The following is a 16,357-nucleotide window of genomic DNA, read 5'->3' on the forward strand; positions in this document are numbered from 1 at the left end:
CGGTGATGTGGTTGGGGCGGGATTATGTGTGGTAATGTGGTGGGGGCGGGATTATGTGTGGTAATGGGTGGGGGCGGGATTGTGTGGGGGGCGGAGCTACTGTGCAGGGGGCGGGATTAGCGAGTAATCACGATGATATAGATAGATATATATAGATATATATAATCATATTTTTCGGATTAGAATTCACTCCGGATTATAAGACGCACCCCAAATTTTGAGGAGAAAAATAGGAAAAAAATGTTTTCATAAAATGGTGGTGCTTATAATCTATGCGTTTTATTGCATACTGGGGGTGGTGGTGCAGGCCGCAGGCTGGGATGAGGGGGTCCGATGTGCTGTGCACTGCTGCGGGTGTCTGGTGCTGCGGGTGTCCCCAGCGGTACTGCTGGGGTGTCCGGCGCGGCTGCTCGGGTGTCCGATGGTGCTGCTGGGGTCTCCGGTGCTGCAGGGCGACTCCTGCCGACATTTCATGAAAGGCCAGAGCCCCCCGCAGTTGCGTGGTTTCCTGTGCGGTGGACTCTGGGAAATGGCCACCGGGGGGGCGGCGCATACGGAGATGATATTTCAGCGCTGAAATCTCATCTTCCGAGATCTTGATGCCGAGATCTCCATCTGCGCATGTGCTGCCCCCTGGCGGCAATTTCTCTTAGTCCACCGCACAGGAAACCACGGAACTGTGGGGGGCTCAGGCCTTTCACGAAATGTCGGCGGAGATCTGGGCAGCAGTGCCAGAGACCCAGGCAACAGCACCGCCGGGCACCCCCTCATCCCCAGCCTGCAGCAACGGTACCGGTAAGGTATATACGCATTATAAGACACACCCCCATTTCCCCCCCACTATTACATACATACAGTGGGGAAAATCAGTATTTCATACACTGCCGATTTGGCAATTTTCCCTCCTACAAAGAATGGAGAGGTCTGTAATTTTTATCATAGGTACACTTCAACTGTGAGAGACCGAATCTAAAAATAATCCAGAAAATCACATTGTATGATTTTTACATAATTAATTTGCAATTTGTTGCATGAAATAAGTATTTGATACAGTAGAAAAACAGAACTTAATATTTGGTACCGAAGCTGTTGTTTGAAGTTACACAGGTCAGACATTTCCTGTAGTTCTTGACCGAGTTTGCACACACTGCAGCAGGGATTTTGACCCATTTCTCCATACAGATCTTCTCCAGATCATTCACATTTCGTGGCTGTCCCTGGTCAACATTGAGGTTCTGCTTCCGCCATAGATTTTATATTGGAGTCAGGTCTTGAGACTAGTTAGGCCACTCCAAGACCTTGAAATGGTTATTACGGAGCCACTCTTTAGTTGCCCTGGCTTTGTATTTCGAGTCCTTGTCATGATGGAAGACCCAGCCATGACCCATCTTCAATGCTCTTACTGAGGGAAGGAGGTTGTTGGCAAAAATCTCACAATACATGACCCCATCCATACTCGCTGCACTTGGAATTTTTTTTATCGTTTTTGAGTGCGCAACATGGTAAAACCAATGGTGTCGTTCAAAAGTACAACTCTTCCTGCAAAAAAACAAGCCCTCACATGCCCATTTTGACCTAAAAATAAAGTTATGGCTTTGGGAAGAAGGGGAGCAAAAAATGAAAATGCAAAACCAAAAATACTTGTCCTTAAAGGGTTAAGGTAGATAAAAATGGTCTCTGTCCTGTTTCCATAAGCTTGAGTGGCTTTTAACTCCACTGAGCAGTGCAGACGCATTAGCCCAATACTACAGTGCCTAGCCTGTGCTGTACATGAATCCAGGACCCACCTTCATAGATGGATGATCATTATTTTGCCATAACTACCATATTTTAATTTAATAACACTTTTTTTTATAGGGGTGCACACACATATATCCGTCTGCAGCTGTTTAAACAAGAGACAGATGGTACAGGTAGTGTTTTTTTTTTTTTTTTTTTTCTTTTTTACACATTTATACTATGCTTTTCCCTCATTTTTCTAACTCTCTTGTATTTATGTGGTTCCACAGACACTGAGCTGAGCTTGGAGCAAGCCCTTCATCAGTCGGTATTTATGACATCCCTGTCCTCTGACCCTGCTCATCGCATTCATCTGTGTTGGGAAAAACAGTGCCGTCTGCTGCCCGAAGTGTCCACGTACACGGCCAAGACTGTCAGCAAGTGGAATGCTGAACAAGTGAGATTGTATTTTGTAAAATCTGTTCGATCATAAGCGGTGTTGTTAAGTTCTAAAAAGTGTTATTGGTAAATTTAGGTTGGTATGATTTTAGTTCTGAAAAAATATGAAACAAGTAGAAAAATTAAAATCGTTTAAAATTGCATGCGTTTTAAGAGATAACGTGGCTAGAAACTGGTTAAAACGCATGCGCCTATAAAAAGCAAACGCATACAAAACGCATGATGCGTTTTTTGTATGCGATTCTACTGCGCACGCAGCGCTAAAAACGCTAGTGTGACACTATCCTTAGTCATACAGTATGGAAATATGTAAGTTTGCAATTGACTTTTTCAATCTGCTGTAATTTTCCTTGTCCTTGTCACCACCAGCAGTTTCTGGAGCAGTCCTCCTCGCACTTTCCCTAGTTGCTTGTTCAAAGACCCTGCTAAGGCTACTTTCACACATCAGGTTTTCAGCGTCAGGCGCGATCCGGCGTCGTGCCGTAACGCCGGATCCGGCAAATGTTTAGTAAAACCGGATGTGACGGATCCGGTTTTCTGCAGGATCCATCTTGTTCTTGACAGACAAAACCGGATCCGTCTCATCCAGTTCATCCGTTTTTCTATCCGTTTTTCGACGGATTACGCCGGATCCGGTTTTTAAAATTGACCCTTGTGGCCTTCCGAACGGGATTGGCTACTGGAAAACTATATATAGAGTGTTCCTACAGCCCTTCTTTGACAGGTTGTCGAGGAGAAAGTGCAGGTTGGAGAGAAGAGCAAGTTACTGGCGAAGATGGATGTTGTGACTGGAAATATTTTGAAGAATTTGGCGGATTTTATAGCGGAGGCGAATCGTTTGAGGGTGATTGTTCTGGAGAAGGAGAGAGCGAGACAGCAGCGCATCAGGCATCGTAGACGACGTTTGTGGATCCACCCCATCACAGCCAAGAGAATGACGCGTGGGGTCTATTCTACACTCTGCATGGACCTTCGACGAAACCCGGATAAATTTTTTGGATATGTTCGGATGAAAATGGAGAATTTTGATTACTTGGTGGAGCGCATTGCACACCTCATAAGAAAAACAGACACCTATTGCCGCTTCTCTGTTTCACCCGCAGAGCGTCTGATGGTGACTTTAAGGTAAGCTACATTTATTGGATATGCTCGCATCAGAGCACACTTGAACTGCAATCTTGTTGGTGGTAGTTTGTATCTCCAAGTGTTATAGCTGAGTTTTGGTATGTAATGCTGTGATTTTAAACTAATTGATTGTTTTTTAATTCCCCACAGATTTCTTGCAACTGGAGAATCCCTTTCGTCACTGCATTTCCAGCACAGACTCGGGATTTCCACCATATCAGGAATAGTGAAGTACACATGCCGTGCACTGTGGGACTCCTTAGCTGAAGAGTTTTTACCAGAGCCCACAACAGAGAGGTGGATTGAAATTGCTGACAAGTTTCAACAGATATGTCAGTTTCCCAACTGCTTGGGCGCTGTGGACGGGAAACATATCCGCATTGTAAAGCCAGCCGGATCGGGATCGGAATATTTCAATTACAAGAAATATTTTTCAATTGTCCTCATGGCCATCGCTGACGCGGAATACAAATTTATTGCTGTTGATATTGGGGCCTATGGCCGCTCCAATGACTCTCAAGTTTTCAAACTGTCTGCCATGGGGCGTAAACTGTATGGAAACACCTTCCATTTCCCACCCCCTAGACCGCTGCCGCAAACATCTGGTCCACCTATGCCATTTGTCTGTGTAGGGGATGAAGCCTTCCAGCTGTCAGAACACCTTTTGAAACCATACTCTAGCAGAGGATTGACAAGACCAAAACGCATTTTTAATTACCGCCTCACAAGAGCAAGAAGAATGGTTGAATGTACCTTTGGTATTCTGACAGCCAAATGGCGGGTCCTATTGACTGCGATCAACCTCAAGACAGAAACTGTTGACGAGGTGATCAAAGCTTGCGTGGTACTCCACAATTTTGTTATCTGCAAGGAACCCATTTCCATTGAGGACACCTCTGAAGAAACCACCTTGCAAGATTACCATGACATTACCACTAGAAGTTCTGTGACGGTTTCAGTAATGAGGGACAATTTTGCACTATACTTTGTCACCTCAAGCCAGAGTACACTGGCAGGATGACAGAGTGTGAAAGATTTGTGCCCTAACCAAACTTGTGTACCTTCTGTACCAACAGTATTTACCTTTGCCAACCAAAGTTGGCTATCTTGTCATGGTCTCTATTTTTAGCTTTAGGCCACAGGTGTGTACCTGGTTGTGTTTTATGCAAAGTATTTCACCTTTTAACAAAAGTTGTGTACATTGTTATGAAATCACCAACAATAAACACAACTTTTTAGGTGAAATACTTTGCTTCAAACACAACCAGGAACACAACTGTGGCAAAAAGCTAAAATTTACCCACAGTTATATACCTGGTTTTGAATACCTTTTTACCTTTTAAATACCCTTTATTTAACCTTTTTTTTTTTTTAAACATATTTCGCCGCAGAAAGAAATGACAGACAACCAGTGTAAACAATTTAACTTTTATTTAAAATATTTTTTTGTTTGTAAACTGTTTTTAAAGTTAAAAAAACTTTTTTAATAAAGGTTTGAAAAAAAACTGGGCATTTTTATTACAAAACACATCATAAATCTGTGTAGTGTGGGGTGGAAATACTGCTGGAGGGGCTGCGGGACACTACGACACTGGGAGTGTGGAGAGAGGATTGGGATCGTGGTGGGGAAGGAACAGTTAGAGGTGATGGTGTGGAAAAAGCTACAGAATGGGTGGACATGTGGGAGGCAGAAGAGGTGGTGGGCGGTGGAGTGGAGGGTTGGGCAGGGACTGTAGGAGCAGATGATGTTGATGGAAAGTTGTATGGGGAAGGAGTTTGGTACGGGGAAGGAGTTTGGTACGGGGCAGGTTGCTGGAAGTGGGGAGATGTCTGGTACTGGGGAGGTTGCTGGTATGTAATAGGAGGGGGAGGATGGAAAGTGGCTGGAGGGGGTGCAGATGTAATAGGAGGGGGAGGATGGAAAGTGGCTGGAGGGGGTGCAGATGGAGGAACTACAGTGGTGGGAGGTGGAGGTTGGGAGGTAACCTGCTGTAGAGCACCGTGGCACGAATGCATTACATGCATCTGCTGGGTAGGAGATAGTGTTGCCATGCGCTCCACAACAGACCTGAAAAAGGTGTGGTTTGGCGAAGATCTTGCTTCTGAATGCATGGTTTGCAGAAGTGTCTTCACCTCCAGAATGCTGGAGTTGATCTGCTGAAAGCCTGCGGAGATTTGCTCTGACAAGACTTTTAGACAGTTCTGGAAAGATGCATTCAGATGCAAGAACTCTGGCGCATAACTCTTTTCCTGACCCCTCTGCCGCTGCCGCCCAGTACCCGCAGGTGTACTAGAGGTGGCAGGGGCAGAAGGGTGGGGTAAAGGGAAAGCGATCTCCTCACCAGCAGCTTCATGTAATGTAGGCGGCCACGATGCTCCTGTGCTGGTGGATGGGACAGATGGGTCGAATGTGTGGGAAGGCTGGGAAGGTGCAGATGTACCGGGGCGGTCGAAGTGTCCCTCGGTGCCGGTCTCCTCAGGGATCGCCTCAGAAGGGTCCAATCGTGCAGGCTCCCGAGTGCTGCTCACCGTGCTGTGGAATAAAGAGAAAAAAAAACAATTAAAATAGTGACATGGTATGGCCCTGGCTGAAAAAAAAAAGTTACATCTAAACTTTTTTTGTCACATGTGGTGTGTAATATTTACCTTCTGGTGAGCATTGTCTCCCGGAGGAACGACAGGGCTCGTGCGTACTTGTACTTGCTCCTGCGTCCTCCAGATCCACTCGGGGCCCGCATCTCTTTATTGAACTCCTTCTTGAAACGATCCCTCACAGACCGCCACCGCTTCACAATTATCTCCCCTGAAACGAGAAAGGAGTGGTTAGTATACAACATCAGTGTTTCCCAAACTCCAGTCCTCATGGTTCCCAGGGGTCATGTTTTCAGGATTTCCAAAGTAAATAGAAATCCTGAACACTTGATCCGTGGGGACCACGAGGACTGGAGTTCGGGAAACACTGGTTTAAATCAAGCAACCGGTACTGTATATACTTACGTTCTTTAATCTGGGCCCGAGCTTCGAGGTCCTCCCAGCGGTCCACAAGGAGCGAACAGATTTCCTCCCAGAGTCGTCGGGTAACGATCAGGTCAGCGTGGCGGCGGTCAGCCATATTCCAGAGCGGCTCCCTTTCTCTGACGAGATCGATGAGGCGGTCCACATCAATCCCTCCATCCTCACCGTCAGAGTCGGGAGCACGCTGTGAAAGCTGTTAAAGAAAAAGACAAAAATAACATAATTAGCCTCCACAAAAGAAATGAAATAAAAAGTGCAAAAAAAACAAAGCAAAAATATTTATACTTACACGCTGGTGACCGCCGCGTTGCTGTCGCCGACGACCCTGGGAGGCACTGCGAGGACCTCTTGGCCGAGCACCAGATTGGGAAGACTAGAGAAGAAAACAAAAAATGTTATGTCTTTGGATGTAGGCATTTGTTTGCTGTGTGTGGTCTGCAGAACATTGTTTTCTATGTGTTGTGTGTAGTGTGATGTTGTGTTTCTGCGTTTGATGCAAAAAACTTACCAATTGTGAGCCCACTCCAATTGTCTGTCCACCCCTTCCTTCTTCTTCTGGGAGCTCCTCTTCATCTTGTGATTCCTGTTTTGAAATAAAAGGCAATGAATACACATATATTACAGAGATGATGGATTTTGGAAATAAAAACTTACCGTCAAACGCTGACGATGCGAGGGAGGGCTCCCAGAAGAAGATGTGCTGTCTTCCTCATGGCCAGACTCCATGGCTGTGGGTGGTGTTTCTGCTGCTGCCATTGCTGCTGCTGCTGCATCTATTGGGCGGCTGTTGAATAAAGAGAAACAAAGGGCCAATGAATATCTTGATATTCCATAGCCCTAGTTTGGAGGAATGGGGGATTTGATAATTACCGTCTCTCATCTGCTGCTGGACTCCCCTCCCGTTGTTCAGCATGCTGCTCCATTTGGGGTGGTGCTGATGGTGCTGCTGCTGCAGATGTCTGCTGCCTTCTCCTGCTCCTGGTTCTTGGCTTGGGTGGCATGTTGGGTGTGGCTGAGGGTCCCACTGTCTTGCTTTTATATATGTCTTGTGGGCAGAGCTACTGAGCATGCTCAGACCAAAGAAACCGGATCCGGCCGCCGGATCCGGCTGTCGCCGGATCAGGCGCATTGCAGCGCTCATAGGCTTTCATTGTATGAAAAAGCCGGATCCGGCGTGTCCGGCTTTTACGCCGGAGACAAAAAACGTTACAGTAGCCGTTTTTTCCAGACGCGGATCGCGTCACATTGCCGGATCCGGCGAAAATCGGATGAAACGCATGGCCATCCGGCTCGATCCGGCTCTAATGCAAGTCAATGGGGGGGAAACCGGATCCGGCCTTGCATTTCGCCGGATCCGGTTTTAGTCAAAAGCGCCGGATCGCACCTGACGCCGAAAACCTGATGTGTGAAAGAGGCCTAACTCTGTATGTAAAAATGGCTATAACTACCTAGACTTCAGAATAATGAGAGATGACAATGAGTCACTGTAGCAGAAGAAGCCAGAACTATCTCCCTTCCTTCCATCACTCAGAAACCATAAAGTAGGGAGACTGCAGAACTTTGTCCTGCTCAAGACACATGCTTACCATTTATCGTGTGACTGCAGCACCATGTCTACTTTACATTGGCATCATTTTTCAGTGTAAAGCAGCTCCCCTGCTCTGACACGTCGAGTGGGGGCGTGGCCATGTGACGGGTGGCGTGCTCTCGCTGTGCGGCTTGATGTGGTGCGGCCACGTCATCCTGGACGTCCCCAGTTCCTCCCCCTGCCCTGACGTGTCGGGCGGTGGAGTGATGGAGCAGAGTGGGCGTACCAGGCTATGACTACACATGCCGTACTCACACCACTGACGGCCTTGCACTGGTCATGGCGATTTCTAGTAGCCTTGTGGCGTCTTAGACCCGGTTCACATCTCCTGCAACTAATGGTGCGTTTGAGATGGATTGAATGTGGCTTGTTACAGCACTAGGTGGCAGTGTTATGGATGGTTCTTAGCGCACATGTGAGGCTACTGATGAGGAGGTGGGGGGCTATTTAAGGACACAAGCACATGATAACCACATACTTTACCCCCTTGGATGAAGCTGTGGCGAAACGCGCGTCGGGGATAGTGACCAACAAGGTTGTATATTTCTCTCATGCACTCTATTTTGTATTTTCCTTCTCTTAGCCTGCTATTTTAGCGTTATTGTAATCCACTGGATATGCATAGATGTATTTATCTATGTGCAGCGTCTATATCAGCTGTTGCTGGCATTTTCTAGAGCACTATGGGCTCATATCTCATACCCTGCCATATGTATACCTAGATTTATTGTACTTCTATAAACCCCTTATATGTGCCGTTTATTTGCATACTTTTGCATACTGACTACTCAGTATATTCATTGGTACAAATATAGGGGTTATGGCTATTGCACAGGAGGTACAATACTGTGCACATACTGAATAGGTGCAGTCATAGCAGTACACATAAATATGCAGCATTTTTTACACTCATGCTTATTTGTGCAGAGAGGAGAGTGTGAACCAGGGTGGGAGGCTTTTCAATAGTCATTATGACATGTTAATAAGAGATTTAAATTTTGTATCTCCCACTGGTACATCTGTTCTCACACGTGTATACTTACCTAAGTTTGGTTTTTTGGACCAGAATCTCCTTTTATGTGTTTTTATGGTTTGGCTATCATGCATTAATAAAAATTACACTTTTTATGGCTATGCTTTTTTGTCTTTTTGGATATTTGTTGTTCTGAAGTGCCATTATTGGTAGGCTTGATATTTTGGATATATTACGCCAGTACTTCATATGTGGTCAGAAACCATCATTTAAAATTAGATTTTTCACTGTGAATGGCAATATTGAAAAGTCTTTATTTAGCCAGCAAATAAAAAAATATTTTTATAACAGACACAATTTGTCAGGTAGACAGTCGTGTTTAAGATTGTGGGATTACGGAGATTTCTCTTTAGGAATGTGTGTGTGTATACATATATGTATGTTGCCTGTCTCACCATGAGCACACTTTCCAGGACAAACAAGCCTTTGTTTCAGGATTTTGTGTTGGTAACAAAGTTAGCATGATGGGGTTTAATATTGCCCTCCTTGTTTGCAGCATGTGAAGAGTAAAAGCAATGCTGCTATATTCTGGTCTATCCCAGATTAATACATTCAGATCGACTATACCGCTACAGTAATTCCCTATATGCAGGGGCGGACACTGACCGTTTATGGCCCCTGTGCATGAAATGTGTCTGGGACCGTTTCCTTTTATGGCGACAAAGCTACATATACTGTAATATGTATATAATATTATATATAGTCACACACACCTACATGTAAATATATTACATAGTCTCCTTTATTATGTATATTGTCTTCTCTTGTTATGTGCTGTACCATCCCTTACATATTGGATTATGTAAAGCCCTGTTTTTTATTACATACCGTCCTATCTTGTTAGCTGTATAATGCAATGACGGCTGATCGAGCATGAGAAAGCTTCTTTTATAATGGAGGAACTGATGGACTGGTCGTCTGGTCACCGGCTCCTCCATCAGCTGTCATTTTATATCTAAAAAGAGTGGGCGCTGTGAATAAGAAAATTAACAATATTACACTATGTAAGAGACAGCACTGTACATAACAGCAGAGGAAGCTATATAATAAGGGACGGCACCATATATAAGTAGAGAGGATGGTATGTAATATGGGATGTTGTTAAACATAATAAAAGAGGAAACTATGTAAATAAGAATGGTGTTATACATAATAAGTGAGTACACTATATACTAAGGGACTGTTAGACATAATATGCGATAATGCCTTCCTCCACCTCCCCCTGTTCCTAAGTCCCACTTCCTCCCTTCCCAATCTCCCATACCCCTCATTGTCCTCCTCCCCCCCGCATCCAATTATTGTACTCTTCACCACCTCCATCATTGCCTTCTCCCCCACCACTATCATTGCTTTCTCCCCCACCACCCCATCATTGTCCATTCTACCCCTCCATCATTTCCTCCTCCCCCACCACCATCATTGCATTCTCCCCCACCACCCCCATCACTGTTCTTTCCACCACCTCCATCATTGCTTTTTCCCCACTACCCCATCATTGCCCTTTCCACCACATCCATCATTGATTTCTCCCCTACCACCCCATCATTACCCTCTCCATCACCTCAATCATTGCCCTTTCCACCACCTCCATCATTTCCTCCTCTTCCACCATCCCCATCATTGCCCTTCCACCACCTCCATCATTTCCTCCTCCCCCACCATCCCCATCATTGCCCTTCCCACCACCTCCATCATTGCCCTTTCTACCACCATCATTGTCCTTTCCACCACCACCATCCTTGCCCATTCCACTACCTCCATCATTTCCTCCCCATTCCACCTCCATTTTTGCCCTTTCCACCACCTCCATCATTGCCTCCCCCCCCACCACCATCATTGCCCATTCCACTACCTCCATCATTTCCTCCCCCTCCACCTCCATTTTTGCCCTTTCCACCACCTCCATCATTGCCTTCTCCCTCCACCACCATCACTGCCCATTCCACCACCTCCATCATTTCCTCCTAACCCACCATCCCCATCCTTGCCCATTCCACCACCTCCATCATTTCTTTCTCCCCCACCATCCCCATCCTTGCCCATTCCACCACCTCCATCATTTCTTTCTCCCCCACCATCCCCATCCTTGCCCATTCCACCACTTCCATCATTTCCTCCTCCCCCACCACCCCATCATTGCCCTCTCCGTTTCCCCCTTCATTGACCTCTCCCCCATCTACACACACACACAGCACCATTCACCTCTCTGCACATTCCCCTGCAGCGCTACGCACACAAGCACACGCATACCACCACTCCTCTACACACATACACAACACATGTACAGTACATGCAAAAAAAACACACACACACAGCACCGCTCACCTCTCCAGATCTCTCACCTCTCCGCACGCTCTCCCATCATCCACAGCTTCCTCTCTCTGGCACAGCCGGCCGCTGAATGATGACATCGAGCAGCGCTGCTGTCTGTGTGAGAAAGACAGGAAGCGTGGGCAGGAAGCAGGACAGATCGCTGCAGGTCCGCTCCACTGCCATTTTCTCTTGTAGGCAGCAGAGGTGCAGGGATCTCTCCCTGCCCACCTCACATGAGGACAATTTGACCAGAGGGCCCCCTGGATCCTCGGGGACGGATGAACAGGCCAGATTGCCCTCACTATTAGCCACCCTGCAGGGGCCCCCCTCCACCTCCGGGCCCCGGTGCAGCTGCACATGTGGTATGTCCGCCCATGCCTATATGACTTGAATCTCTGGATTATTATTTAGACGGAGACTAGCACTCCCATTTTCAATGTGGTTCAGCACAATCAGGTTTAATCCTTTTTAATCACAGAATGTTCAAATTCTTGGGGATCTGTGAATTTCAAGAAATTTGACTGTCTATCCTTTGCGGATCTCTGATGTCAGGGCCAAGAAGAGAAGGAGGAGTATTTATTTTTTGGATAGCAAATATGATTGAATAGAATGTGGACATATTGTCACATTTACCCATTTGAAGAGTACCCAAACAAGACTCCAAATAGCAGAAAACTCCCACAAGTGACCCATTTATGAAACTTGCACCCCTCATGGAATTTATGTATGGCTGTTGTGAACATTTTTAGCTCACCAATATTTCAGAATATTTTGTGACATTGGGCTGTGAAAATTATAGATTTTGCACTAAAATGTTTCTATAGCTCAAAGTTTCTCATGTTTTCAAGGGGTCAAGGAGAAAATTGATCCCACAATTTGCTCCACAATTTCTACCAAATGTTGTGATACCCCATATGTGGTCAGAAACTACTGTTTATGCATACACCTGGGCTCAAAAGAAAAAAAAAAATCTATTTGGATTGATGAGCACAAATTTGGCTAGAATAGTTTGTGGGCACCGTTTTTTTTATAAAGCTTCTGAAGTGCCAGAACCACAGAATACCCACAAAGTGACTCCATGTTGGAAATTTCACCTCTCAGGAAATTCATTTAAAGGGGTATTCCCATCTCCAAGATCTTATCCCAATATGTAGTGTAGTATTAATAATATTAGAAATGTAGTATAATTTCTTCTGATTCGCTATGTCGATAACCTCATGTGCAGGACATTGTAATGGCTTAGGTATGAATGGTTACAACCACTAGCAACTAAATTTCACTGAGTGGTCGTAACCATAGATGCCTCATCTGCTGCAATGCCCTTTACACGGGGTAAGCAGCATAGCAAATCAGAAGAACTATACTGCATTTCTTATTTCTTTATCGCCTTATTGGGGGACACAGAATACCATGGGTGTATGCTGCTGCTGCTAGGAGGCTGACACTATGCAAAAACAAGAAAATTAGCTCCTCCCCGGCAGTATACACCCACCGACAGGCACCAAGCACCTCAGTTTGTGCTTAGTGTCTGTAGGAGGCGGACCGGGATCTCCCCAGATCCGCATTTTTCCTTTCAGGTTTAGTTTGAACTTTTTAATTTTTCCCTCTTTTGTCTTTTAGGTTATTTTCCATCGGGAAACAGGGTGTAGTTGTCACCCTGATTTCCCATATCATGCGGCTGAGCGAGCAGTGTGGTGTTACCCACATCGCAACTCTCAGTACCGCAGGCAGGACTTTTCCCTATCACCTTCCGGTGATAAGGGTTGTGGACAGGTGGCTGGTCCTTGCCGAATCCCCCTCCTCACCCCTCTCTCGGGACAGGGCTGAGAGGAAGACGGCGATCGCAGGTGTTTCAAGCCGTCTTCTGCAGGATGCGGGTACAGAGGACTTCTACCCCTCCCAGCGGCCTGCCGTTTCTCCGTGGGCCCCTGTGGTCATCCTCTTCTGGGACGTCAGGTAAGTGCCTGTACGTTCCCTCCGGCCCCGCATAAGCTCCATTGACATGGGAGAAGAAGGAACCTTGTTGGCAGTTCCACAAATTTGAATCTCCCGCCCTTTTCAGCCTTCGCGCGCTCAGCAGCTTTCCCTCATTCACTTTCCCTGCTCTAGCCAGGGAGTCTACAGGGTTCCCCTCACTCACCGCAGCGTCACTAGCAGCAGGACCTGGAGATCGCATCCTTAGCGCGGTATGTCGGGCATGGGGCTGCGGCGCCGTCAGGGTAGGAGGCACTTTCACTTTCACTTTCCCCTCAGCGCGGGGAATTCCTCTGTTCTCCCTCCTCCCTTCCTGAGCGCGCTCTTTTCAGCGCGCCCTTTCTAGCCCATCGCAGGGCTTCTTTCTCTTTGATATGCCAGCCTCCCCCTTCGGCCATGCCCCCTCCGTCGCTATTAACCAATCGCGGCGCTGCCGCTAAGCTCCGCCCCCATCTCCCAGCACAAGGATTTCCTGATGCCTGAATCACTCCTTCCTGCGCTGCTTGGGGGACACTTCGGCGTTTCTTCTGCTGCTCGCACAGAATCTCGGTAGGCTCGGCTCTGGGACAGGGATTAGCTCTCCTCGGCAGTTATTCCCTATTTTCTGCGGCCATTCAGTGCAGTTCACTTATGCCCAACCCTTCAGGGGATCTCTGCTTTAGGCCCACCGCTACCTATTACGCCTGTGCGCGCTGTAAAAAGAAGTGGGCATCGGGTCAGTCGTCCCCATTCTGCCCCCCCTGCAGTCCTTCCAATATGTCAGCATCTCAGGAACGCACAGAGTCCCGGGCAGAGGGCGCTCATCCCTCCTCTCTCCCCCCGGAGTGGGCCGTTACAATGTCACAGTCTGTTTCTGACTTGACAAAAGTATCACAGTCGCTGGTCCAGGTTTTAGAACGATTACCTCAGCTATCCTCAGCCACCTCTGCCCCGACCACCTCTCGGGGTGAGTCGTCCGCACCTGACCGCGACCTTCAGAGAGACAGACAGGGAAGGACTTCTAGGAAGCGGGCTCTGTCCACTTCGTCCTCGAGCTCGCAGGGCCCTTCCGCTCCCAGGCCTCCTTCTCCTTCCTCGGATGACAGCCTTCAGTCAGGCGATGATTCTCATTCGGAAGCTAGCTCAGAGGGGAACAGCGTTTCTAAAACGCGGGACATGGTCGATAGTCTTATTGCAGCTATCTTCCAAACACTAAAACTTAAACAGGATGAGGCTCCAGCTCAGGAAAGCTCGGTTCTCCTTAGACGAGCCAGACCTCCGTCCCGAACCTTTCCCAATCACAACGATTTCAATACTACCTTAGCCAAACACTGGGAGCGCCCTGAGCAACGTTTTTCAGGCCGCAAGTATTTGGACGTTCTGTACCCCTTTGACACAGAACTGCTCTCAAAGTGGTCCAAGGCTCCAGAGGTAGATCCTCCAGTATCCCGGATAGCCTCTAAAACGGTGCTCTCTCTGCCAGACGGGGCATCGCTCAAACATCCTACTGACAGGCAGATTGAATCTCTGGCTAAGTCTATCTTTGAGGCATCTGGCGCCTCTCTCTGCCCTATTTTCGCATCCGCCTGGGTGGCGAAGGTCATTTCCGCTTGGGCAAAAATTCTTCGCAGAGGCATCTTAGCGTCAGCTCCTCAAGACGAGTTGGCAGATCTTGCAGATCAGATTAACCAGGCGGGAAAATACCTTTTGGCCGCCTCCTTGGACGCGGCCGGCTGCGTAGCAAGGGCTAACAGCAACATAGTAGCTGTACGCCGAGTCCTTTGGCTAAAGTCATGGAATGCGGACACTACTTCGAAAAAGTCGCTTACCAATATGCCATTCCATGGCTCTAGGCTCTTTGGAGCAAAGCTGGATCAGATAATTTCCAATGCCACTGGAGGTAAAAGTACTTCGCTCCCCCAGTCTCGACCAAAACGTCCCTTCAACAGAAGGGGGTTTCGACCATTCAGGCCCTTTTGTCCCTTCTCTGCCACGGAGAGAGCCACTCAACAGGATCGGCCGCCTGCCACCAGGGAGCGGGATCAGAGGAAACCTTCCTACAAACCCGCTCCTCGCTGGAGATCTAGAGGACAATATTCCAGATCTGCAGGAGCCAATTCCGGCAGATTTTCGTCTAAGTGACGGGTCACCCCCACCTGGAATTTCTTCCAGGGTGGGCGGCAGACTTTCCGTTTTCGCGGATGCTTGGCTGTCCGTTGTAGACGACGCTTGGGTCAGAGAACTCGTCGCATCCGGTTACAAAATCGAATTTGCTTCACTCCCGAACAGACGGTTTTTCCGGTCTCGGCCTCCGCGACAGCGGGCCCAGATTCCGGGTTTTCTGCAGGCCATTTCCTCCCTTCTTTCCGCCGGAGTCATTGTTCCCGTTCCCTCAGACGAACGGTTTTCCGGGTTCTACTCCAATCTCTTTGTAGTCCCGAAAAAAGACGGCTCTCTTCGTCCTATTCTGGACCTCAAATTGCTCAATCGCCACGTGAAGATTCTTCATTTCAGGATGGAGTCTCTTCGGTCGGTGATTGCTTCCATGGAGCCCGGGGAATTTCTCTGCTCGGTGGACATTCGGGATGCCTATCTGCACATTCCAATATGTGTGCAACATCAGAAGTACCTTCGATTTGCGTTTCAGGGAGACCACTTTCAGTTCACAGCTCTTCCTTTCGGCCTGGCTTCAGCGCCCCGGGTTTTCACGAAGGTAATGGCGACTGTCATGGCCATCCTTCGCTCCAGAGGGATCCTCATCATCCCTTATCTGGACGATCTTTTGATCAAGGGTTCGTCTCGCCAGGACTGTCTCCGGAGCCTTCAGATAACCCTGGACACTCTCAGCCGCCTAGGTTGGCTGGTCAACAAGGAGAAGTCCATTCTGGTCCCCACCCAGCGTCTGACCTTTCTGGGTATGGAATTCGACACGGAGCTAGCCCGTGTTTTTCTTCCACAGGAAAAATTTACAACTCTGTCCAAGGGCATCAGAACTCTCAAGAGGCCTGTTCCCATTCGGTTCGGCATGAAGGTCCTGGGGAAGATGGTGGCCTCCATGGAGGCAGTGCCCTTTGCGCAGTATCACCTTCGCCCTCTCCAGCTGTCTCTGCTTTCAGCCTGGGACAAGACCACGATGTCCTTGGACCGTCCTA

The 16,357-nt window shown here is 47.7% G+C and overlaps 1 protein-coding gene across 2 annotated transcripts in view; it reads left to right on the plus strand.

The window, feature by feature from the left end:
* LOC141076150 (lethal(3)malignant brain tumor-like protein 4) overlaps positions 1-16,357 on the plus strand; it is a 140,311-nt gene that overhangs the window by 100,752 nt on the left and 23,202 nt on the right. For both annotated transcript variants that reach the window (XM_073563494.1, XM_073563485.1), the window contains exons 19-20: positions 1,858-1,913; positions 2,010-2,176. In XM_073563494.1, coding sequence (XP_073419595.1) covers positions 1,858-1,913; positions 2,010-2,176 — 223 coding nt within the window. The remainder of the gene's footprint in view (positions 1-1,857; positions 1,914-2,009; positions 2,177-16,357) is intronic.

Source organism: Dendrobates tinctorius, unplaced genomic scaffold (assembly GCF_039654945.1).
Source record: "Dendrobates tinctorius isolate UK_male_01 unplaced genomic scaffold, ASM3965494v1 ptg000015l, whole genome shotgun sequence".
Taxonomy (NCBI): Eukaryota; Metazoa; Chordata; class Amphibia; order Anura; family Dendrobatidae; genus Dendrobates; species Dendrobates tinctorius.